Source organism: Amia ocellicauda, chromosome 19 (genome assembly GCF_036373705.1).
Source record: "Amia ocellicauda isolate fAmiCal2 chromosome 19, fAmiCal2.hap1, whole genome shotgun sequence".
In the NCBI taxonomy this organism is placed as follows: domain Eukaryota; kingdom Metazoa; phylum Chordata; class Actinopteri; order Amiiformes; family Amiidae; genus Amia; species Amia ocellicauda.
In genome coordinates, this window is record NC_089868.1 from 2,703,183 (window position 1) to 2,730,860 (window position 27,678).

The following is a 27,678-nucleotide window of genomic DNA, read 5'->3' on the forward strand; positions in this document are numbered from 1 at the left end:
CCTAGAATACAAAGTTTTGTTTAATCTTAGTTTTTGGGCATGAGTATTATTATTATTATTTTTTAAATAACAAGTTTCTACAAATCCTAATATTTACACGTAGTTGAGTTATAGCCGGTGAGAACCTTTGATCTGCTTGCCTGGATGAAGATGTTTATTAATGTGCGTGTCTCTGTGAGCCTGTAGTTATTGTGGCTGCCAATTTAAATTTGGGTTCCACTTTTCATTTCCTGTTTTCTGTCAGGAAACAGTAATTTATTCCCAACAGAGGACCATGGGGGGGGGGGGGGGTTATTATCGACACAGAGTGGTGTTAATATATTTAAACATATTGCTGTTTACTTGTTGCTTCAACAGATTTTTTACTGATGTAATTAAAAGGGTGTGTTTCTACTTTTGGGGTTTATTCACTGCAATAATTAGCCTAATTGCTCACCAAAAACTATTGCTACAGTAAAAATAATAAAAAGGTACTTTATGAAAGACAACTTAATATAGTAAATTTTCTAATTTAAAATATGTTGTGTAATATATGGTTATGTTTAAAGCTGTAACTTAGTAGCCAGTAAATGTATATTTTTTTAGTTAATCTAGTAAATTGTGCAATTTTTGCTTGACGATCACAACTTCAGTAAAAACAGCAGAAAGAACTACAGTAAACACCTTATGAAGCTACATTACATCTAAGTACAGATGAAGAATATATAGTAAAACAATGAATTCTGCAGTTTAGTTTTTACTCATAGACAGTTTCTTTAAGAGTAAACCTTAGTAAATGTACTGTACAGTTTCAGACAAAATACTGCACTATGCAACAATAATAGTTTTGCTTTCCTCTGTAATTTCAAACTGATATCAGCTGCATAAAAAAATAATTCTGGTTGGTGTCTCTTTTCCAAGTTTGCCATGGAGCTATGCCAAGGTATCTCCAGAATGACACAGTAGAAGTTCACAGCTACAATTGGTTCAATTTCATGGTTCATTTTGTTTTTAGGACTTAAATAGGGTTTTGAAATTCCAGTCGCCTAGTTTATCCGGAGATCAAAGAAGTAGAGTTCAGTCAGTACTGGAAAGTGGGAGTTCCTCTAACAGGCTGGACTGACCTCCTTTTTGAGACATATCATGGCTAAAGGTGGACTAGCCAAAAATGCTTATAGTGAACAGATGGCATGGACACTCTTCAATGGAACTGCATCTCTGTCAGCTTGGGATCTCCACTTTGTCCAAAACGAGGTCTTGCAAAGCAGGCTCTTCACAACTCTTGCACACATGCCGAGTCCAGGTTACTGAACGGACTAACGCTTGAGGGTGGATCAAGGCAACTGACAGCAGGCATTTTCTCCATCTCATAATGAGACGCGCTTAATAATTCAGACTTCAAATTCAACACTGATTAATAAAAGATAAAGGGTTTGACTTGAAAGTACACAGCGCAATGGAGTTCTATGGTGACTGAATTTCAAACTAAGGTTACGTGGCCCATAAAACTGCATCCTATCTGGTTTCAGTAGGAGGGAGATATACCAAAAAGCAAGACTTCCTCTTGATGTTGATCTTTACACTTTCGATACACAAGCATCATCTATGTAGTGGCAGTCATTACTGTGAAGAGTGCATTAATGAACCGTGTTAAGTCATAAACAGAACACACTAAGGAACGCTGACATGTCTACTGTCCTTTTATAAACGAGCTTCATCTCTGATACAGGTGAAGTACACATTTCACTGAGCTCATCGGAACTGCATCAAGTTCAGTGCTCTTTTATATCAGGTTTTATCACTTGCTGGCTACTGAAGCTGTTTCACATAGAAATGCCAGTGTTGAATCATCTCAGAAATCCCATAAAATATCATTCTTACCCATATGACGCCATCATAACTCTTTCTCAAAGCCAATTGGATGATAAGAGACCACAAATTTAAGGCTCAAGTCAGTCAATGCATTGTTGTAATGGCAACCGAGTCCAACAAAGTAAGTAACACCAAAAAAAAGCACTCTGTTTAGCTGATGAAGTCGATTACTGATGCTATTAATTTACTTCTGATATTGTACTGCTATTATGCAGGACCAGATTTCTATTCTCAGTGAAGGGTGAGATCTCCATTAGAGTACATACTTTATACGCATATGTTTGTAGCGTATGCTTTCTTGAACACAAAGGGGACTTAGAAACTCTACAGCAGGAGTTTGAGCAAAAGGCAGTGAAACACAAAATGGCAGTGCTTTAGTTTCAGCAAATAGACTAATGACACTCAGATGGTGGGGAACTAAAACATGAGTCTTCAAAATCATGAAAGGCATCGACCACATCAAACCAGAGGAGCTTTTCCAGATCAGCAGGGATACACGGACCCGGGGGAAACAAATGGAAATTGGGCTTCAAGGCACTCAAGACGGAAAACAGGAGACACTTCTTCACACAGAGAGTTGTCACAATCTGGAACAAACTCCCCAGCAATGTGGTTGAAGAGACAATTTGGGAACATTCAAAAATAGACTGGATAGGATCCTTGGATCACTTAGTTATTAATGGACACCAAATGAGCATAATGGAGCGAATGGCTTCCTCTCGGTTGTAAACTTTCTTATATTCTTCTTATGTTCTTATGATCAAACATCATATCATCCTCTAGTCAAGCAAACTGATGCCAGCCATCAAGGACACAAATGATGGCCACCCTGAGACACCCCTGCTGTCAGCTGCCATTGTCTATGGGAATGTGTTTCCCATGATCCTATTCATATTTACACCAAGTTTAAATACTCTGTGATACACAATCCTGCTGTTAAATAAGCCAACTACTTTCCAACATTGTCCCAGGAAAGTTTTACTTCATTTTTGTTTTGCACAAGCATTTTCCTTAAATAACTTTGCTCATTTCACTGGCTGTTTTTTTTTTCTTTTATTAATTTAAATGAAGCTCACAGTTCTCAAAGGCTTGTCAGCTAGAGATGGGTTAGACACAACACATAAAGCACAATGTAGATCAATGAAAGCCTTACTGGAATAGTGTCATCTTTTTTATGGATCACTTTTATGACATTTGAGTCTGGGGCTGGGTTTTACATCCTTTTCCAAATGATCTGACAGCAAAGACACCTGATCCTGGAGAACTTCCACATCCAGAAAAACTCTAGTCAGTCTCCAGAGGAAGTCCCTGTGTATGAGGTAAATTAGGAAACGTGTCTTTCTTTTCTCACTCTGTAAACAGCGTACATGTTCTGCCAAAATTTGTATTCCTGATTGTTGTTTGGAATTGTGTAGCTGGAAAAAAATCTTATGTATTTGTTCTGAAGAACAGGTACAGAAAAACATGTAATTTTATTGTCTAGTAGTATGTGTGTGTATGTGTCATGTATGGGGCAGTAATGACTTTGTTAAAATGTTAAATAGAAAGCATAGCATCCATTACAAGTTGGCATTGGCATTACAAGTGTTATTCAGTATAGTTCTATCTAATACCAATAATAACCAAAGAACCAACACAAAGAATCAGGAATGTGTAGCCTTACTTTTAACATGACATAAAATAATAATAAAATAATGATATACTCTACAGCACTTGAATACAAAAATATCTAAAAATACAACAAAATCTGTGTCCTGAAGACTAACAAGCGTTTGCATACATTCCATACATTCAAAATCATAACTTCATCTTTTCATTTCTCTAGCCTTGCTTTGGAACCCCCCCTACAAAAAATCCAAATAAAGTATTCCAACACAAAATTAGCTAATGAAAGAAGTTGTAAAACCTAAAATGATGACTTTCAAACATTGTGGCTCCAGGGCACAATTCGTTCTACTTTTCCTTCCTCATTTAAAAAAAAAAACCAAGCTTCAATTCGAAAACTACATGGGACTGAAAGTAACAATCACTGTCTTTCTATTTTGCTGCTATCTTCTGGTAGCAACCTTTGCACCTTTAAACTTTCCCTGTAACTCTTTATGGACTCACTCCATAAAGCACAGACACACCAAGCGGCGGGACGATGTTCCCTGAGAGTGGCGCTCAGATCTACTAACTCCTTTGTGCGGAGTTGAGGAGGTAATACAATTCTCTTTACCTTGGTATTTAATTTCCTGTGTCATTAAGGTTGAGTGTCTCTGCTCTATGGGTTTATCACCCCCCCCCCACCATTTCTCTCTTCCATCTTACAATTCATAACATTTGGGGTGTGAAGAGCAGCCTCCGGGAGATGATGGGGTTCTGTTTAAACTGACAGAATATCAATGTGTTCATACTGTATGTCCCAATGCATCATTAGTCATTTTTCTGACGTGGAGTGTGTTAGTGTGAACATTTCCAATGAAAAGACTAAAAACAATGTGCAAATCAGGACTGTGTCCCCTCCCACCTACCCTCAGTAGGACTTCCCAAAATAATCAGTGTTGACAACCTGCTGCGCACCCCCTCTTCATCAAACGCACAGCAAAGCTGCACGACACTTCCTCCCACACAGGAAAGTACCTTCTGCCCAGCGGATTAGAAAGACCACATGCTGCTTGCCCTCTCAGCCACACCTGAGCAAAAGCAAAGACGCTAAGCTGCTCATTTGGGTTAAGGTGCCCCCAAAGGCCCATCGATCCGGCCCCCGCTGCGCCCAGATCAGTCTCGATACGGAAGTCCAAAAATAAGTCACTGCAGTCCTATTGATTCCGGGTTTTAATTGAGCTTTCATTAATGCAAGCGAGTTGTGGTGATAGCATGCATGATTGCGACCTTTTGAAAAGTAGGAGCAGGGGAGTGTGTGTGTGTGTGTGTGTGTGTGTACGTGTGTGTGAGAGTGTGCATGCATGTGTAAGGAGGGGTGGTTGTGGGCTTTAAAAGCATTACCATACAACTCTGACCTTTCAATTTCTTCCAGTCCTTTCCTTTTCCATTTCAATTGTGTAATTCATGGGATTTTGAAATGCTGTTTTGCTGTAGCAGGTCCGGGAGATAAACAGGAGCTTTTACATGTAACACCAGGTTAGACTTCGGAACGCTTCGAGTCCAATGACAGACACATTCAAACAGGAACAGAAGACTTCTAACTTGTAACAGTACAAAGACAAATACAATGAAATACCTACAGACTGCAAATATCATTATCTGCAGCTCCTATAACCAAATAGTTTTTTTAAAGTCTTTTTAAAGTTTTTTTTATTGTGTGCTACAGGCTTTGCTTCCAAGTCAATAAACATCATCAATTTAAAGTTTTCAATGATTTTGTTTTCAGCTGTGATTTAAACCACACATCCTAAAAGAAGGTTTATTGACCACAAAGCGTTTTTTTCATTTGTTTTTCAATATAAGACAAGTTACTGTCAAGGAACACACTATGTGCTCAACAATGATGAAACACAGTTTCAGATTTGAAGTGTTTTAAAAAAATGCAAATACATGGACTGAATCTTTCCTGTTCTTATTAAGCATCTTCTTGCTATGAGCCACAATTCACAAAGTGTCTTGTAATCATCTCAATGAGAATAAATAAAGAGCCCCATCAGTCACCTTAACTCTCTTTGCTGGCGGTTAAAAGATTTTACTTTTGTATGGGTTTTTACAATAAATGCACAATGAAAAACTTGACAGCATTAGAACACTGAGACTCGCCGAATTTCAGTCCTTGTTGTGAGTTTCGCATCTGAATGTCATTAATGATGCTTACAGCTTAATTATATACTGTAATCATTGCTCCCAGAATGTCATAGTGTTTTTCCGTCAAGTAATGAGTATCATTAGAAACCTCTAAGGACCCCCTGGTTCCTCGCAAATAGTATAGTTAAGAGCAAATTAATACAAACTATGAAAAACAAACTCCGGTCTGTGTGACACCACGAACAACCACTTGTTCAGAAGGTCCATACACACACAATGAATGCAGCAGTATAGCTCACACAATCAATGAAAACTTCCACCTTTAACATGCATTTGTTATCATTAACACTAATTTGTTACCAATAACAAGACAAGTAGACGTCTGCATCTATTTTATTATGAGAAATGTCACTCCAGACTACCAATCCTAATGCAACAAGGGAGATTCAATATTTTGGAGAAAAAAAATCAATTCTGAGAAGTGTAATAATTCATTTTCATAGCATCTTGAGAGACTTGGAATTCGTCCTCTGTTTAGTAAACCTATAACCTAAAAGCAGTAATATAGCGCGACTGGTCACCCACTAGAGAAGTTCAAATCGCTTTCATTCTTGGTTCCACAAGCTCACTATTCAATAGCTGCTTCGGTTCCTTCTTTGCTATCTCTCTCTCGTGTTTTACTGAAACATTTGTTTATAACATGCAGTGAATCATCAGTGTATGTTGGTTAATAAATTGTTATTAACTCTATATTCATACTTTATTAACGATAAAGCATTTATGTGATCTGCAATCACAGTTCAACAAAGGTGTTTCTAGATATTGATTCGTTGGGGAAAGCATGTGTAAGGATACATCAACATCCAGGCATTCCTATCAATTTAATCTCGTCACAAAAATAATTTATAATCAACATGTGAGGAATCGCATCACTGTTGGTTCTGATTTTCACACTGCGTCATCTACATCTCGTGGAATTACAGTTGTGACTTTCCATTGTCAGCATGATCGGCGTGACCGAAATAGAAGCGAACAGCACGCCGAGAATCTGGTGATTATTCCACCGCTGGGAGATGGTAGGATTTCAATAATAGTTTCACAATTACCTCGTCCCTCTAATGCTGTTGAAGACTGAGGTGGAGTGTCTGCTTCCAAAATTAGTTAGTTTAAGGCAGAAACGGGGATGGTTTGCTAAGCTTTTCATTGCAATGTATCATTCACTCAGATTTCTCAAGATACCACTGAAATGGCAGCTATTTTACTGAAAGTATGAAAAAATGCATTCATTACATTTCTCTTTCTTTCCCAGATCCCCAATGACTCTCACTGCAATGCACCTTTGTGGGGGTTTTTCACAGTAACATATAAAACAAGTGTCTCTTTTGAGTGTGTAATATTTTGTATTATGCAAACCTAATTATGTTTGCCATATTCGGTGTTCTGAAGAGCCATTTTATATTATTAATGTATATGTAGTTATGTTTGCTTGGGGAAGTACATTTTGAGGGATATCCATACAGAGTTACAGGGCTGGCAGTAAAGCACAATTTCTGCATAAGATTGTGTAGAGGAATAATCCAATGAAATTAGAAAGTACAGAAAGTAGTTCTGGAGGAAAACACCTTTTCAGATGTTGGAAAAATGTTCCATTAGCTTTTAATGTCCGTGTATCTCTGGAATGATGGAGAACATTCCTTAATGAAGATGTTCTTTGGGGCACCACATCATGAGATCATAAGTACACTCAGGCCAAATTGAGCATAAGTCACTCGGTGCAACGTTTAAATAATAGGCTGGCAAAGTTTATTACTGGAACAAGACACCCTGAGTGAACCAGCAGACAAACCTCAAGGGCACTCTGAACTCTATCCCAACCAGAGAGACAGAAACTATATTGGACAGTACCAATCAAGACCTACACAGCCAGGGAACAGGGAACATGCTGTTTGTTTGTCTTGAGGGCACCTGAACACAAATGCAACTTGGCAGGTTGCCATGGAGACTCCACTTTTTGAGCAATGCCGAGACGGCTCAACAAGATTATCACCCCTTAAAAAAGAAATAAGCCTGCAATGTTAATGAAGTCTGGAAATACATGTTTCTGGCAGTTACTTTTAGACTCATACTTTTTTCTTCGGTTAATCGAATTGGGTGAAGATCGTTTGGAGAAGAACAGCAATTCACACAAGCAACAGTTCCTTCATGACATCACAGTTGCCTGAGGCCAAAATTGCACCCTGACATTGGGAAGGTACTATTTGATAAGATAAGTTGTATAGCAACTTCAAAAATAAAATTGTGCCATTTCAAGTTTGGAATTTGGAGCCGTAGTTCAGAATTCTTTGACAGATGCAGGTATAACAGCCTGGATTCAAAAACAGCATACAGCAGTTCACCCATATCTCATTATGACATACGAATTGAGAAAGATTACAATTTCTATTTACAATTAAGGACAAATTATTTTTAATGTAGAATATGCTATATAATTACTGTTAAGGCACGTCCTGAAAAAATGGTTGTAAAGTAAGGTGAAGAGTTGTTTTGGATGTGGACTGTATGCTTGATGACTGGTGAGATGAGACTTCCAGACGCTTCACATTAAGAACTCTGACATCCCAGCAAATGGCTTCATGAGCAGTCAAGAAAGCCAGTGCAGTCAGATTATTGACTGTTTAGCAAACAAGACAAACATCACTATATATACAGTTAGGTCCATAAATATTTGGACAGTGACACAATTGTCATAATTGTGTATCTATACACCACCACAATAAATTTGAAAGGAAACAATCAAGATGTGCTTTAAGTGTAGACTTGAATCTTTAATTTGAGGGTAGATACATCCAAATTGGGTGAACAGTGTAGGAATTACACCCATTTTTATATGTGGTCCCCTCAATTTTAGGGGCTCAAAATGAATTAGACAAACTAACATAATCATGAATTAAATTCTGAGTTTAAATACTTGGTTGCAAATGCTTTGCAGTCAATGACTGCCTGAAGTCTAGAACCCACAGACATCACCAGATGCTGGGTTTCTTCCCTGGTGATGCTCTGCCAGTCCTGTACTGCAGCTGTCATTAGTTCCTGCTTGTTCTTGGGGTGTTTTGCCTTCAGTTTTGCCTTCAGCAAGTGAAATGCATGCTCAATTGGATTCAGGTCAGGTGATTGACTTGGCCATTGCAGAACATTCCACTTCTTCTCCTTAAACAAGTCTTGGGTTGCTTTCGCAAGATGCTTCGGGTCATTGTTCATCTGCACTGTGAAGCGCCGTCCAATGTGTTTTGAAGCATTTGGCTGAATCTGAGCAGATAATATAACCCTAAACACTTCAGAATTCATCCTGCTGCTTTTGTCCACAGTCACATCATCAATATGGGCAGCCATACATGCCCATGCCATAATATGCTTCACAGGTGAGGTGGTATGCTTCGGATCATGAGCAGTCCCTTCCCGCTTCTCCATACTCTTCTCTTCCCATCATTCTGGTATAAGGTGATCTTTGTCTCATCTGTCCATAGGATGTTGCTCCAGAACTGTACAGGGCTCTTTAGATGTTTTATGGCAAACCCTAATTTGGTTTTCCTGCTTCCTGTTTACATCTTGTGGTAAACCCCCTCTGTATTTACTCTGGTGAAGTCTTCTCCTGATTGTTGACTTTGACACAGATACGCCTACTTCCTGGAGGGTGTTCTTGATCTGGCCAACTGTTGTGAAGGGGTTTTTCTTCACCAGGGAAATAATTCTTCTGTCATCCACCACAGTTGTTTTCTGCGGTCTTCTGGGCCTTTTGGTGTTCCTGAGCTCACCAGTGCATTCTTTCTTTTTAAGAATGTACCAAATAGTTTGATTTGGCCACACCTAATGTTTTTACTCTCTCTCTAATTGGTTTGTTTTGACTTCTAAGCAAAACTGAAGGCAAAATGCACCAAGAACAGGCAGGAACTAAAGACAGTTGCAGTACAGGCTGGCAGAGCATCACCAGGGAAGAAACCCAGAATCTGGTGATGTCTATGGGTTCCAGACTTCAAGCAGTCATTGACTGCAAAGGATTTGCAACCAAATATTGAAACTCACAATTTAATTAATTATTATATTAGTTTGTCCAAATACTTTTGAGCCCCTAACATTGTGAGAACCACATATAAAAATGGGTGTAATTCCTACACTGTTCACCCAATTTGGATGTAACTATCCTCAAATTAAAGATGAAAGTCTACACTTAAAGTACATTGTTTCCTTTCAAATCCATTGTGGTGGCATACAGAGCCAAAATGATGATAATTGTGTCACTGTCCAAACATTTATGGACCTAACTGTATATATACACTCACCTAAAGGATTATTAGGAACACCATACTAATACTGTGTTTGACCCCGTTTCGCCTTCAGAACTGCCTTAATTCTACGTGGCATTGATTCAACAAGGTGCTGAAAGCATTCTTTAGAAATGTTGGCCCATATTGATAGGATAGCATCTTGCAGTTGATGGAGATTTGTGGGATGCACATCCAGAGCACGAAGCTCCCGTTCCACCACATCCCAAAGATGCTCTACTGGGTTGAGATCTGGTGACTGTGGGGGCCAGTTTAGTACAGTGAACTCATTGTCATGTTCAAGAAACCAATTTGAAATGATTCAACCTTTGTGACATGGTGCATTATCCTGCTGGAAGTAGCCATCAGAGGATGGGTACATGGTGGTCATAAAGGGATGGACATGGTCAGAAACAATGCTCAGGTAGGCCGTGGCATTTAAACGATGCCCAATTGGCACTAAGGGGCCTAAAGTGTGCCAAGAAAACATCCCCCACACCATTACACCACCACCACCAGCCTGCACAGTGGTAACAAGGCATGATGGATCCATGTTCTCATTCTGTTTACGCCAAATTCTGACTCTACCATCTGAATGTCTCAACAGAAATCGAGACTCATCAGACCAGGCAACATTTTTCCAGTCTTCAACTGTCCAATTTTGGTGAGCTTGTGCAAATTGTAGCCTCTTTTTCCTATTTGTAGTGGAGATGAGTGGTACCCGGTGGGGTCTTCTGCTGTTGTAGCCCATCCGCCTCAAGGTTGTACGTGTTGTGGCTTCACAAATGCTTGGCTGCATACCTCGGTTGTAACGAGTGGTTATTTCAGTCAAAGTTGCTCTTCTATCAGCTTGAATCAGTCGGCCCATTCTCCTCTGACCTCTAGCATCAACAAGGCATTTTCGCCCACAGGACTGCCGCATACTGGATGTTTTTTCCTTTTCACACCATTCTTTGTAAACCCTAGAAATGGTTGTGCGTGAAAATCCCAGTAACTGAGCAGATTGTGAAATACTCAGACCGGCCCGTCTGGCACCAACAACCATGCCACGCTCAAAATTGCTTAAATCACCTTTCTTTCCCATTCAGACATTCAGTTTGGAGTTCAGGAGATTGTCTTGACCAGGACCACACCCCTAAATGCATTGAAGCAACTGCTATGTGATTGGTTGGTTAGATAATTGCATTAATGAGAAATTGAACAGGTGTTCCTAATAATCCTTTAGGTGAGTGTATATATATATATATATGTATATATATATATATATATATATATATATATATATATATATATATATATATATATGTATATATATATATATGTATATACGTATATATATATATATATATATATATATATATATGTATATACGTATATATATATATATATATATGTATATACGTATATATATATATATATGTATATACGTATATATGTATATATATATATATATATGTATATATATATATTTAGTATTCTTTTTGTCAGTTTACTGTATACACATATGCATGAATGTACTGTGTGTTTCAATACATATATGAAATAGTCTGGCATTAATTACCAGTTCATGTTTCATCATTATGTTCCACATAAGAATGATCAAAATCAGAATTATGGTTGAAATATAAGCATTGCTAATGATGGAAGAAATACAATTAAAGTTAATTCTGTACATTTTAAAAATACTTTACTAATACTAATAATAATCTAATAAACAGTCAATTTGCTCCATTTATAAAGTAACTGGGCTGGAATTTCTACATACTGTAGCTGAACATACAAAGTATGTTTCTATGATGGCTACAGTGTGGTAATTACTACCCACATTGACAAATCTTCATGATGCATACTGCCTCGTTTTCTATCAAATATCAAGCTTATTGCCTCTTCTGTTTCAGAAATAGACAAGTTTAAACCACAATTCTTATGGCTGTTCATTATTCTGCAGTGTTGTTTAAGTGACTAACAAAGCACAGGGTTTCAAGATACAGATTTGTAAGAGATTGATTGATTTCATGGTGATGACAGAGATGTATAAATCATTGTGGAAGACGTATAGGACAATACCCCAAATATGAAAGACATTTTCAGGATGTGGAAGCACTGCTTCCTTGCATGAAAGGCTAATGCAATGCTGAGGTTTAAAAATAAATATATGGTATATACATAAATATTTAAAAACGCAAAGTGAACGAAAGTGCAAAAAGAACTCCCAACATCTGATCTGGTTGAAACTCAATGCAACCTTGAGCTGCACAGAGTTGTCACTGGAAGTCTGCACGTTTCACCTGGAACACAGCAATTAACTGTTGAGCCACATTTATTGAACTACACGAACCACCAATTAACATTGTTTTAAATGACACACATCCCAAATCGATATATATATATATATATATATATATATATATATATATATATATATATATATATATATACATATATATATATATATATACACTCACCTAAAGGATTATTAGGAACACCTGTTCAATTTCTCATTAATGCAATTATCTAACCAACCAATCACATAGCAGTTGCTTCAATGCATTTAGGGGTGTGGTCCTGGTCAAGACAATCTCCTGAACTCCAAACTGAATGTCTGAATGGGAAAGAAAGGTGATTTAAGCAATTTTGAGCGTGGCATGGTTGTTGGTGCCAGACGGGCCGGTCTGAGTATTTCACAATCTGCTCAGTTACTGGGATTTTCACGCACAACCATTTCTAGGGTTTACAAAGAATGGTGTGAAAAGGAAAAAACATCCAGTATGCGGCAGTCCTGTGGGCGAAAATGCCTTGTTGATGCTAGAGGTCAGAGGAGAATGGGCCGACTGATTCAAGCTGATAGAAGAGCAACTTTGACTGAAATAACCACTCGTTACAACCGAGGTATGCAGCAAAGCATTTGTGAAGCCACAACACGTACAACCTTGAGGCGGATGGGCTACAACAGCAGAAGACCCCACTGGGTACCACTCATCTCCACTACAAATAGGAAAAAGAGGCTACAATTTGCACAAGCTCACCAAAATTGGACAGTTGAAGACTGGAAAAATGTTGCCTGGTCTGATGAGTCTCGATTTCTGTTGAGACATTCAGATGGTAGAGTCAGAATTTGGCGTAAACAGAATGAGAACATGGATCCATCATGCCTTGTTACCACTGTGCAGGCTGGTGGTGGTGGTGTGATGGTGTGGGGGATGTTTTCTTGGCACACTTTAGGCCCCTTAGTGCCAATTGGGCATCGTTTAAATGCCACGGCCTACCTGAGCATTGTTTCTGACCATGTCCATCCCTTTATGACCACCATGTACCCATCCTCTGATGGCTACTTCCAGCAGGATAATGCACCATGTCACAAAGGTGGAATCATTTCAAATTGGTTTCTTGAACATGACAATGAGTTCACTGTACTAAACTGGCCCCCACAGTCACCAGATCTCAACCCAATAGAGCATCTTTGGGATGTGGTGGAACGGGAGCTTCGTGCCCTGGATGTGCATCCCACAAATCTCCATCAACTGCAAGATACTATCCTATCAATATGGGACAACATTTCTAAAGAATGCTTTCAGCACCATGTTGAATCAATGCCACGTAGAATTAAGGCAGTTCTGAAGGCGAAAGGGGGTCAAACACAGTATTAGTATGGTGTTCCTAATAATCCTTTAGGTGAGTGTATATATATATAGACATCTACATGGATGATTCAAAAGATGTGAGAAAATGCATATTTGAGCTAAAACAAATGAATCCTTTGAAAGGCATGAAGAAGACGAATTCATGTATCAGAGAAGTCCAAATGAACAACAATACAAGCAGTCCTTAAGCCCCTCCCTGCCCCCAGCTATACACTAGTGTCACCTCTACACAAATGGTACTAATGTTTGCAAATTCAAACCCAAGCCAAGAGTCCAGCTTCCTTCCCGTTCCACACTATGCCAGGACTGGGCCACAGTGGACTCCAGGATGGCATCAATTTGTTAAACAAAGTAGGCTGCTTTGTGTTGAAAGTAAACGTACACCCAGGACACACCGCACAGCAGCACACACGGCAGCCTCCTGGCTTCCCTTGAAACAACACAAGGAACAGACCAGCTCTCACGTTGGTCGGCTGCCAGGCAATTACACAGCAATTAGATGGCTATGCGTCAGTGTGAAAACCGAATCTGATCAATCACAAATTTGAGGAGAGGAATTATTTTCCTCGAGACACCTGCTCCTCACCGACACACACACACTGTCTAAACATGGCCTCGTCTACGTGCTCCCACCACACGGGGACCCACTCTCCTCAGAACAAATACACAGACAAGCCTGCCAGCCAGCCAGCCAAACAGACACATCGCACAGGATGTTTTCCCTTCAAATACTATATTGATACACATTTTCTACAAAATTGGAAGCTTGTTTCAGATGTTGCAGTGGGGAATTGAAAACACTGGACACTTGCAACACAGAAGGCTCTTTCAATTATTGAGTCCTTGTTAAAATACTCTTCCTTTAGGGTGTCCGTTCTGATGACGGTCTTCATCTGATGTCTAGAATGCCTGAATCAAGCTGCTTATCACAGATACACTATTACCAGCCCCAGAAACATCTCTCCTTACTGAGGACCAGAGTGGTAAACCCAATGCGTAGACTCAAGATGAACAGAAGGGTAAAAATCATATACATATAACTCCCACTGCAAACCTTTACTGCACCTTTACTGCAGGAGGTCTCCAACCATGCTCCCGGAAAACCTCAATCCAGTTTGTTTTATAGGTTATCCTAAATCACAAATTTCTAAAGACTCCTACAATATCAATCATCAATCAGTTAAGCAAGTCACTTGTTCATTTAAAGGAACTGTTGACCTTGAGAGGTGTAGGACATTCAGGTGCTACTTCTAAGGCTGTGCCGGTGACAGTTTTAGTATCAATATACCACTGAAGAATTTACCGTGGTGATCGGTGTTACCGTGAGGGGGGGGGGGGTCTTGAAGTAGGAGGACTCTTCTGTGTTATTGTTCAATCAAACAGTAGAACTACACTAATACAAAATAAAGGTCATATTAACACATACACAACACTAACAGAATAAAATAGAGATTTAAAAGAACTTTGTGCAAATTACAATTCAAAATTGCTTTGTTAAGAGTTATAAAGATTCTGACTTAAAATCCCAGCCTTTGAAATACACCTTTTAGATTCAAATAAATATTTGAATGAACTATATGTAAATGAGTCCGTTTCAGTGTTGTTGTTGTTGTTAATTGTTACAAACGTGTGCTTTCAGTGATTTTATGTGTGCAGCTTCCTGCCAAAAATATCAACATATTGACTTTGTCTGGCTTTAACGATGATCACATCAGAGCTGCAATGTTTCACTATTCATTTTAAAAACAATTATTTAAAGGAGCCTACACTGCTTACACACAACATTAGAACAGCATTGTAGCAACATGATATAAAGTAAAAGCAGGGGAAGGTATCTGGTCAATCTGTCGGGCACTTTTCATCACAAGCTTTTCATTGCCAACTATAAGGTCACCAACAAAAGATTGTGATCATCACGTTTTCTGTTAGAAATCACTACTTAAGTTGTGACAAACAAATAGCACTATAATAAATCATAAATAACAGATACAGTACATATCCTATTCACTTACAAATTACATAAAAAAAAAACAAGAGCTTTAATACATCATAAATAACAGATACGGTACGTATTCAATTCAGTAGCTACATAAATAAAACCTGATCACTTACTGTCTTGTTTTGATTAAGATCGAATACTTCTTAATGTCTTACAACGATTCCAAAACAGCCTTTAATTAAATTACCCACGGCAGTTGTAGCCTTTTTTACTCTTTAATCTCACCCCTTTTTATCAATAACTTCGGCTATAGCTGTAACTAAGCAGGCTTCCTATAGAAACTATAGAACTACCAGGCATCCCTCTGTCAGCGTGTTTACATGAGGTGTGTTCACGTTACACAGACATTCCTCATATTCTGCACAGAATCTGACCATACTCGATGAATGCTCAGACATTCTGCTGAAGATAGAATGCTGCCTAAAGTGAATGACTAAAGCCACATTGCTCTCAAGTTTTCAAAACATAAAATAGACAGAAACTGGTTAGCCTAAGCGGATGGTGGGGTGGGGGGGGGGGGTCATTACATAAATAGTTTGTGTATAGAGAGGGCCCAGAAGAATCACATTATGCATCTTATTTTTGGATTTCTTTTGTTTCCTGCACTAAACTACTGTAAATAATAATATCACTTCTTTTTGCACCATATCCTGGCCAGTTTGTGTCTGTTTCCTGAAAAAAACACCTGTTTCAAGAGCCCAGCACTGTAGTCATCCACCCACAGTGCCTCAATATATATAGCTTGATTTGATTAAAAAAAGATCATCATGCATATGTTACAGATTATTTTGCATAAGATGACATGGGTATTAAATGAAGGACCACACCATTTCCACTGGTACTTATGTAAGAAGCTGGTAATAAATCATGTGACACCCTGGTTATAACCAAACGACAAAAATCTTTTGTTTTAATAGAAGTTCTTTCATGCTGTACCTCACCGCCATGTTCCCTGTCAAATTATCTTTTCCACATTATCGGTATAATTCAGAGCTAAAACAAATGATAAACCTCTGATTTTGCTTGACTAAAATTTTCTATCAAGGTACCTCTTCAGAGAAGGTAGCTGAAATGCCAGAGAATAGACAAAAATATAATTAAATAGCCAAATCTGAAATTGAATTGAATACTCAGAAATAACGAAGCACCTGAAACACCTGGTGGAGAACTGATTGCCAAACTAGCGACAGGAAGCTTATAACTGTTTTTCTTCTGCCAATTTGTGCGCCCAAATTGCCTTCTAAATCCCACTGCTTCCAACTACCTCCATTAACTTCTCATCTCAATGGTTATTCTAAGAGAAGACATATTCAGTCTTCTTATCCCTTCTTTAATTCACTCTTATTTAACGAACATCTTATGCCCCCTGGACCTCTGCACTGTGTTTGAAGTAGTTGCCTGTATTGACCTTATCTACCGCAATTTTTCGCCTTTCAATTAAAGCTCCCTTTAGCAGCCTTCTTTTCAGAGCCTACAGATTTCATTTCTGGAGCAGTTTCTTTAAACTCCTAGCCTTCAATCCTGAAAGGAGGCTGCTTGCTCCTTTTTCAAGAGCCAAAACAAGCTGGACCTCCTCATCTAGAAGTGTGATCATCTAGACAGGTAATCCTGGTCATTCTGTCTAAGGATGGGAGTGAAAACTTGCTCCCATAATGCAAGATGCCCTCAATCTAAATTCAGATACAGTGAGGGAAAAAAGTATTTATCCCCTGCTGATTTTGTACGTTTTGCCCACTGACAAAGAAATGATCAGTCTATAATTTTAATGGTAGGTGTATTTTAACAATGAGAGACAGAATAACAACAGAAAAATCCAGAAAAACGCATTTCAAAAAAGTTATAACTTGATTTGCATGTTAATGAGGGAAATAAGTATTTGATCCCCTATCAATCAGAAAGATTTCTTGCTCCCAGGTGTCTTTTATACAGGTAACGAGCTGGGATTAGGAGCACTCTCTTAAAGGGACTCTCCTAATCTCAGCTCGTTACCTGTATATAAGACACCTGTCCACAGAAGCAATCAATCAATCAGATTCCAAACTCTCCACCATGGCCAAGACCAAAGAGCTGTCCAAGGATGTCAGGGACAAGATTGTAGACCTACACAAGGCTGCAATGGGCTACAAGACCATCGCCAAGCAGCTTGGTGAGAAGGTGACAACAGTTGGTGCGATTATTCGCAAATGGAAGAAACGCAAAATAACTTTCAGTCTCCCTCGGCCTGGGGCTCCATGCAAGATCTAACCTCGTGGAGTTTCAATGATCATGAGAACGGTGAGGAATCAGCCCAGAACTACACGGGAGGATCTTGTTAATGATCTCAAGGCAGCTGGGACCATAGTCACCAAGAAAACAATTGGTTACACACTACGCCGTGAAGGACTGAAATCCTGCAGCGCCCGCAAGGTCCCCCTGCTCAAGAAAGCACATGTACAGGCCCGTCTGAAGTTTCCCAATGAACATCTGAATGATTCAGAGGAGAACTGGGTGAAAGTGTTGTGGTCAGATGAGACCAAAATCAAGCTCTTTGGCATCAACTCAACTCGCTGTGTTTGGAGGAGGAGGAATGACCCCAAGAACACCATCCCTACCGTCAAACATGGAGGTGGAAACATTATGCTTTGGGGGTGTTTTTCTGCTAAGGGGACAGGACAACTGCACCGCATCAAAGGGACGATGGACGGGGCCATGTACTATCAAATCTTGGGTGAGAACCTCCTTCCCAGGAGGCATTGAAAATGGGTCGTGGATGGGTATTCCAGCATGACATTGACCCAAAACACACAGCCAAGGCAACAAAGGAGTGGCTCAAGAAGAAGCACATTAAGGTCCTGGAGTGGCCTAGCCAGTCTCCAGACCTTAATCCCATAGAAAATCTGTGGAGGGAACTGAAGGTTCGAGTTGCCAAACGTCAGCCTCAAAACCTTAATGACTTGGAGAGGATCTGTAAAGAGGAGTGGGACAAAATCCCTCCTGAGATGTGAGCAAACCTGGTGGCCAACTACAAGAAACGTGTGACCTCTGTGATTTCCAACAAGGGTTTTACCACCAAGTACTAAGTCGAAGGGGTCAAATACTTATTTCCCTCATCAACATGCAAATCAATTCATAACTTTTTTGAAATGCGTTTTTCTGGATTTTTTTTTGTTATTCTGTCTCTCACTGTTAAAATACACCTACCATTAAAATTATAGACTGATCATTTCTTTGTCAGTGGGCAAACGTACAAAATCATCAGGGATCAAATACTTTTTTCCCTCACTGTAATGGAACTGGTGAGATTTAGCTCAGTTGAGCCTGAAATTATGGAAATGATGACCTCATATCATGACTGAGTTTTGTGAGAAGAGATACATTCATTTTGTGTTTCTTCTCTTCGCATTGACAGTAGTGGTTGAACGTATTCAAATGGAAAGCAATGGGAAGGCCAAACAAAGTTTACACTAGGTCTGTCTTTACTCGTGTTTTCTCTGGGCTGGATGAGTGCCACCAATGACATCTTCAGTGTACCTCCCTGCAGTGCTGTGGCTGTGCTGTCTGCGCCATGTGACTCGGGAGGAGAGACGTGGATGGGCTGAGTGTGCGAGTGCTGGAGGACACACGAATCTCTCCTGTCTCAGTACGGGGACTGAGCCAAGCCGATTAACAGTAACAATGATTCATAACTTTAGATGACAAGAGGACAGTAAAAAAGGGAAAAACATGACCCAGAAGCAGAAAAAAAAGAGAGAGAGAGAAGGCAGAAATTGTGTGGGGAGTAGAGATGTCTAAAAAAAAAGATATCAAAAAACGTAGAAGCGTAGTTCCAGAACATGGTAAACTCCAATATAAAGCCGATTCTAATACAGCACTAACCCCAGACTTCCCGAGAAGGAATATGCATGTGTATGTGCATGTTGGTGTCAGCTGCCTCAATTAATTTCTTTCTTTAGCTTAGGTAGGAGAGGGTACAAATAGTCGGAACAAATAACACATTAACTTTTAACTCTCACTGCACCTCAAAAAAAGTGTTTTAAGAACTATAATTACCACTCGCAACCTAACACAATGTTTTAAAACGTGAAAATATACGAAGGCAGTGATTAAGTCAGCAATACAGCTCTTCTTTAGGATGCATCCACAAATGCCTCTTCCCTACAGTTACTTACCTTGACAGACATTACTATCTAGTATGTTATCCTATATGGTATTCTACCTAAGTGTCAACAACATTATTTATTGAAAAACATTTTAACACCATAATTTTAGCTTTTGCAAAATTTCCGAATATGGGTAAAGGAAGTAGAATAAGGAAACATATTCAAATTGTTATATAGTTGGTTTCTCACTGCCAGGTTTGGGTGGTTGTGATGTTAACCAGATATTCTTCTGCTAAAACAATATTTTCTTCACCACTTTTGACCAGAAAAGAACATCCATACATAAGCTCCAGACAAAATACATTTTTTTTTACTTTTTTTACTGATGACATAAAGTGTCAGAATACAGCACAGATCCCTTTTTTGTTTTTACAATGCAATACATCCTATGGATGCTTTCACACTGGCAGCATTTGACCACATATTCTCTGCGCCGAATCCTATTTTACTTTTATTGTGTGGGGCATAATTTGTTATCTATTTAACCAATCAAATTCCACCTGGCAGGTGAATCATCATGACCACACACATTACCAACAACACGGCAAAACCAAGGAATGCTGACAGACAGGGGTGTCAAAATACCCTAGTGCCCAAATGACTCAATGTTCTCCAGAGCACTTCCAGACAGGATGGGATTTCAATCTACTCAGGCATTACCCACCCCGCTGCTAAGCTAGGTTAAAAAAATAACAACAACAAAAAAAAAACACTAAATATGTTTGTATCACTAAGTATTCTGGTGTCCATTTATTTTGCATAATTTTAAGTAAATTCATAAATATAATGTATTGTATGTGATTTGCGGTGTTGAATAAATTAAAGCCAATGCTATTATCTCCTGTTATTTTATAATACATTGCATATATACCAGGGAGTTCTCTCCCAAACAAATCAGTCTGCAATATTCCTACCACCCAGTGAACAAATACTATTATTGTTGTTCTTGCTGTAAAATTACAATAATTACTTTAGTTCTGCCGTTTCCCCATCTAAATACTGCTCCAACAACGTTGTGTGCAACATGTATGTTCACGGTTTGACTTCTCTTTTTCCTGCTCGCTTCTTGCATTTTGTTCCTTATGTTTTTACAAGAAATCTGAAAGTCACACGGTCTGAAATAAAAATACCAAAAATAGATATAATTTATAGTGATTAAATCCCAGTGTTCCAGAGTTTTGAACACATCTGGTTAGAAAGCAAATAGAGACCATCAAAAGACCCTGGAGGGCGAGGTCTTGACACCCTGCACTCAGTATGAAAGGACCTACTGTTTTATAAAAGTTCACAGAGATCCTAAAATGTATGTAAAAAAAAAAGAACTGAAAGACTTTTAGGTATTGGTAGTTCTGTCTTTTTTATATTCTTCTAATTTACAAATCTCCACGTTTTCTCCCCTGCTGCCAGTTGGGGGCTCATGGTTTCTCAATGCCGCTCACTGCTATGACTACCTTGTGGCTTCAAGAGGGTTGAGACGAAGCAGACCTCCTCCGATATGCATGTTGTCAAAGCCACGGCTATTTTTTGAATGTCTACAGCCCATCTATCACACCAACTGGGAGATTTGATGCAGATGGAACAGCAAACAACATGAGGTTGAAGGCGTCTGAGGAGCCACAATTTTCTCCAGCTGGCTTCCACCCACCTAATTCCTGCGGCCCTCAGCCAATTGTGCGTCACCTTCTGGGAACTCCCAGCCAAAGCCAGCAATGGCAGAGACTGTCTTCACAACCAGCATGTCCTACCTAGAGGACAACCTACTCTAGTAAGGTGCTTTTACCTTAAGTTTCATCTCAGTTTCAATACCAAACACTGAAACTCCTTGCTTTGATTAAAGAGCTATGATTTTGGGAGATCTGCTGGAGGGCGTTAAACCAGGATCAATCAGACTCATCACAGGCTTGTCAGGAAAGATAAAGACTCTCAGTGACATGAACTTGACTTGGACTTCATGACGTAAAGCCTATGAAATCTGTTAAATTATTTTGTACACCAACGTATCTCTCTCACAGCATTAGACTACCAATTCAGCAAATAGCAATAATTAATTAAATTGCATTTGCAAGGAAATATAATGTCCAAAAAAATGCTTGATGAAAATAGAGTCTAGTTAAAGTATTCATACCCTTCCTAGGAAACAATATTATTGATTGATTCAGAAATCAGTCGAATGTATGCACACCCTGACCTCTGATCAATAAATTATGATCTATATTCATCTATTATTTTCTTTGCTGAAATTGTTTTAAACTTTGAATTTTGTTTTACCGATAAATAATTATAATTTAATGAACAATACATATTAAGTGAATTGAAGCACCAGATACCATTGTTTCAAATGAAGGGTGTGAATACTTTACTTTGCATATAGACAGTTAGGTAGAGAGACAGACAGATAGAAAGATAAGATACATACAGATAGACAGATTTGTAGGTTTTAAACAAGGGAAAATAAAGAGAGCTGTCCAGCAGCTGTGGGAACACCTGTCATTCCTCCTTTGTTTACCAGGAGACCCACTTATTTTGGATAACTGCCAGCATAGGTTGCTTCCTGTCCTTTAGTTACACTGTTGCCAATGGAAGTACCTCACTGAGGTCACTGCTAACACTACAAGCACATTACACTGAGTCGTCTGGCTTTGGAGATTGTTAAAACACAGATCACATCATAAAATCACCCATTTCAGAGGTTTGGGCTGTTCGCCATGACGTCATTCTTATTTTAAGAGCTAATTTTGAACAGGAATGTATGAGGTGTCATTTCATTTAGTACATATTACAGGATTCTCCTGTAATACACACACACACACCAACTGTATCCATAACCCCCAATGTGCTATTGATTGATTGATTTGTATGTTTGTTTCTGTGATAACTTATGATCTTATCCTTCCTGATAATGAGAATACAGAAGTACAGTGCCCAAGTGCTCAGCATCAGGTTCTTATGACACTTTCTTTAATGTTCAATTATGCAGATTTATCCAGATCATTAGCTCAGATGCTTACATGATAATACGGTTCTCTAGAAATAAAAAAAAGATCTGTCGCAAACCTGTAATTGCATGTTACACCACCCCGTGTCATTGAGAACATCACAGAGACTGACTCATCGCATTTCCACTGAGGTGGGTCACTCAGGTGGCTCTTATTAGGAATAGAACATGTGTATTGTATTTTCATGCTGTAATTGTACTGTTTCTTGAAATGTGTATATTTTGTGTTGACTGTAAGTGTCCACTACTACTGCTGCTGCTACTTCTAATACCACCACTACTGCTACTATCAGAAATAGTAGTAGTACTAATACAATTAATTAAATACAAAGCTATTTGAACAAAAACAGGAGAATAACTTTTAATGTTATAAAACAAATCCTAAACCTTGAGAGACACTTCAAATCACTGGGTCAAGTGATCTTTGCATAATAAAAAAATAATAATAATTTTGCACTTTTTTATGATAAAATGTAAAGCAAAATCATAGCAGACTGACTTGAAGGGAGGCACAAACCAAAAGTGGACAAAACCGAGCTGAACATCAATGTCAATTAAATACAGAAAAAAAGAATTACAAATAATTCAATTTTCAAACCAAAAATGAAGAGAACGACGCAATCAAAACGGCTTTGCAATCAACCCGGCCTTCTCCTTAAATGGACAGGAGACAAATTCCAAACACATGTACAGACATTTGAGCAGATGACGCTGTTTGTGGAAACACACCATTGGAACACATTACAGAAACATCAGCACAAGGAAACAGACCCTACAGTGTAACTGTGACACAGCAATGTGTCACATACCCAGTTTGTTTAGAGCACACACTAGATCACCAAACCACATTGCACAAAACAAATCGCCATTCCATAAGACAAGAAGAGCAAAGCCAGCATCCCACAATCCTCCATCATCTCCCATTTCTCATCATCCCCACCTTACTTCTGATGTGAGATCAGTGTTAATGTCTGTTGTGAGTGGAACAACTAACACCCATCTCCCTCTAACACCTGCTGATCCAACAGACACCAATCCAGACACATTTAAAAAGAGAGAACTTTGATCCACATGGGTAATTGTAAATAACTGCATTGTAAAGACCCATAGAAATATGCATGTGCAGCTAAATTTGGACTTATGAACAGGAGTAATTTGTTACTGCAGCCTAGTTGGAACCTTCAGAATTACCAATCTGGACATCAATAATACTTATTCTCACATGCTCAATACTTGCTCATAAAAAATATACAATAATAATACTTTAAAAATATATAGAAATGATCTGAAGGAAATACAGAAAATAAATCGCTTTCCTAACTTCCTCGTTCTATCATGCAGAAACTGACCAAGAACTGCAAAGTTCAAAAGTGTGACATTGGATCACTGGACTCAAGGTCTCTGTATCTGTTAATGTATTTACATTTTTAACATCATATCAGCCCACAGTCACTGTATGGCTCCAAAACCACATTGTAAAAATATTTAAATATCAGGTTGCATGGATAAATACATAGACAATTGTGCAGTCCTTTAACTGCAATTTAAATACTCCACTCTCACCATACAGTCTTTTAATTGAAGTGTCAAATATCATGGGTGGACTACTGAATTATAAGGTTAAAATCTGTATTTCCAGGGAACCTAGGTCATGTTTGTCAGTCCAGTTTGTCAGAGTTAAAAGGCTTGAAATATGTAAAGGCTATGGAGTCTCATCTTGCAGTAGATGCAGTAGCTCCTCGAGGCTACATATTTAATTAGGGAAAAAATATGAAAAATAAAACATGCATTACAAAGTCAAATATATGGAGTGCTAGTGTCTAGTCCCGATTCATTATTTGCCTAACCACCTCAAAGACATACATCTGTACCCAGGAGGCAGGCATGATCAACAAGTACAGGCAGTGGCTAAAGTTGCTTCCTCCTGGGAAGTGTGCGTCAAATTGTTAATTCATAAATGTTAATATTTTGGAGTAGATATACATATACGGGTAGGGAGAGGCGCAGTAGTTACTCAATGAAGGATTTACACCTGATATGGACGTTTTCTTCTAGTTGCAAGCACGATTAAGATTATAATAGTAAATCGACGTTAAGGCGAAGATAATACGGAGACTCTACACTGCTTTTCAATTGACTTGTCTTAGCATTGCATTTTTCGCATTTTTATATGTTATTTGCGAGAAACGACCTCCATAGAGATGTCGCGTTGTAACTGCATGGAAATAGCTGTGGGTCTCACTAGGGGATGATTAGGGACCGATGCTCTTGGCTCTTACTCGCCTTTTCACAAAGTTCACTGACCCGCCATCAGCAGCCCTGCCGCTGTCCGTGGTGCTGAAACCCCCCCGGCTTCCCCAATTAGCATTATTCACTTTTTAAATAAAGTCGTATTATTTGGTTCACTTGCTTTAATAGGTATTTTCGTTTGGTGTTATTTAGAAGCCGTCCAAGTCATTCAAATTAAGTCCATTATAGCTTTCTCTCCACGAAAAGCGCATTGTATTGTTTTGAATAAAAGATAAAGCGCGATTAAAGCTCCCAATCGTCAATCAGAGTCGAGATGTTTCTCAGCTGTGCACCTCTTAATACAACTCGACTTAATCAGTAGTAAAACAAACCATATATATATATATTGAAATTGACTAAGCTCTGAACTTACATAACTGTGTGTGTGCTGCGCATTCACACATGGGAACAACAGGTTTCAAAGGCGTAAAGATTTTCTCAACAGTAGTTTCTATTCAATAACAATGATCTGAAATGTGAGAAAGCAAAATAAACAGCACACAACAGATGATGCCATTGATATCAATCACGTCATGTGCTATGCGTTGGTTAATTACTGATTCCATCGACAATACAAACGGGCATGCTTTGCTTGCAATCACTTGTTGGGGGGGAAATAAAATGTTACTATACCGTTAACTAAAAGGATATGGCCACTCAATGATCTTCTTGGCGTATTTCCTAACCACGTTGTCTTCTCCAAAAATGAACAGGGATCTGTTGACAGTGAAACAGTTTTGCCGGACCGGGATGGGGTTGTACAGAGCCATGGTTCGGGCTCGCTGGGCTTTTGTCTGTTTAAACGCCGCAGAAACTCCCCCTGAAGACACCGGCACTCCTTGCCTGTTCCTGCCGCGCTCAGAGCCCCCATCCCCGGATCCCAGCCTGCCAGCCACGTCGTCTCCGAACCGAGCCATTCTGCGAACAACGAGAGAGAGAGGGAGAGAAGAGAGGAAATCCAATAAAGAGCGTTAGGGGCTTGCAGGGGGGTGAAGCAAGCGATAAAAAAGAAATAAAACGGTGTTCACAATTTTAATCCATTATAATCTCCTCAAATTAGTCTGCAGGCGCGGCTTAATGTCTTTATATCCCAAAAGTGAGGCAAAGAATGGTTAATCCCTCGTAAAGTACTGTACAAAAAGACTGATAAGCAGCGTTCTCGGCATCAGCTAGACTGTGCAGGGCAACTTGAAAAATAACACCAAACACAAAAAGAGAAAGAAATCAGGGACGCCAGATAAGATCATAGCAATCCTTTATCTGTCTTTGCATCTGAGGCAGTGCATTTTGAGGAGCAAGCTTGTTCAGATGGCTCTGCTGCGAGTCAAACTGCCTTCACAAGTACTTCTCTATGTGGTCAGGAACTCCCCTTGCATGACCAAATAAGTGTGTCTTTGTTTCCAACACACGCCAAATCTGAGGTCCAGTCTCTTTCCGATCCAAGTCCACTTATCTCAGTTCTCACAAACACTACAGCCGGTATCCAGGCTGCTGCCAGGGGTCCACCAGAGGAACAAATTCAAACTTCTTTCCCGAAACCAAACCGCGCCGAATTGAACTTGTTCACACCGACATCTCAATAGCAAATGGCAATCTCTAAGATCCCCCCTCCGCCCAAAACTTCCAGCATCCCAACTTTCTCTCAAACACACCACAAACCACTTAAGACAAAGTTGATCATGACCTCCTTTTTTGGCACGTTTAGTTTTGCTTTTTTGGTGGTGGTAACTCCGAAGCGAAACGCTGTCAGCCGTAATGCATCTATCTAGCTTGGTCCTCCCAGAGACCAATCAGCCATCCAGAAAAGCGGGTTGAGGAAAGGGAATCGTGGTTCATGTCTAAAATGTGTCTCTGTGCTCTCTAACACGGTTGCAGAGGGTCTAACCAAGCGCGCAGACACGCCGCTACTCCCCTCCCTGCTCTCCCACGTATTATCATGGAAATTAATTTAAGGTGTCTCTCTGAAGTGGATCCTGAGCAAAAAAGATTATTTCTGTTACCATGGCAATGTCACTGTTTAAAAGGTCATGGGCTTCTTGATTAACTACATAAAAGCCCCGTGCCATTTTAATGACAAAACACAGCTCGTTAAATATATATATATTATTTAGAGCAAAATAATTAAACACACACATCTATTTGTAATTTATATATATATATATATATATATATATATATATATATATATATATATATATATATATATATATATATATATAAATTACAAATAGATGTGTGTGTTTAATTATTTTGCTCTAAATACAAAGTAGGACAAGATATATTGTTCTCCACAATGTAGGCTACATCCTGTTTCCGTGTCTGTCTGAATGTGTTGCGACAAGCTGTTCATTGACAGGGGAAGGACAAATCTAACACTAGCAATGCACATTTAAAGTCAGGCATGGAGTATATCATTATATTCACTTCAACATTTACAAATTCAAGTTCACTTTTCGTCTAGCTTTTTTAACCTCAGTATAAGCAGAGGTTCCAACTGAAAAGGTCCGCAGCTAAGTGAGCAGGAAGGTGATATATTTTGTGCTGCACATTTTTTTAAGCACTTCCTAAGTGCTCCTCCAAAGACAGCAAACTGTACACTCTTATCTGTACACTGTAATTCAATAGCCATCTTATGAAAAAAAATCTATTTGAAAAGGGTAGAATGGTAGGCACATTTTCCCTGCCATTTTTGTTCTCTCCCTCTCACCTC

At 39.0% G+C, this 27,678-nt stretch overlaps 1 protein-coding gene across 1 annotated transcript in view; it reads right to left on the reverse strand.

The window, feature by feature from the left end:
* cacna1ea (calcium channel, voltage-dependent, R type, alpha 1E subunit a) overlaps positions 1–26,798 on the reverse strand; it is a 191,879-nt gene extending 165,081 nt beyond the window's left edge. The window contains exon 1 of the mRNA XM_066692001.1: positions 25,620–26,798. Coding sequence (XP_066548098.1) covers positions 25,620–25,885 — 266 coding nt within the window. The 5' untranslated portion in view covers positions 25,886–26,798. The remainder of the gene's footprint in view (positions 1–25,619) is intronic.
* Between the last annotated feature and the right edge of the window lie 880 nt (positions 26,799–27,678).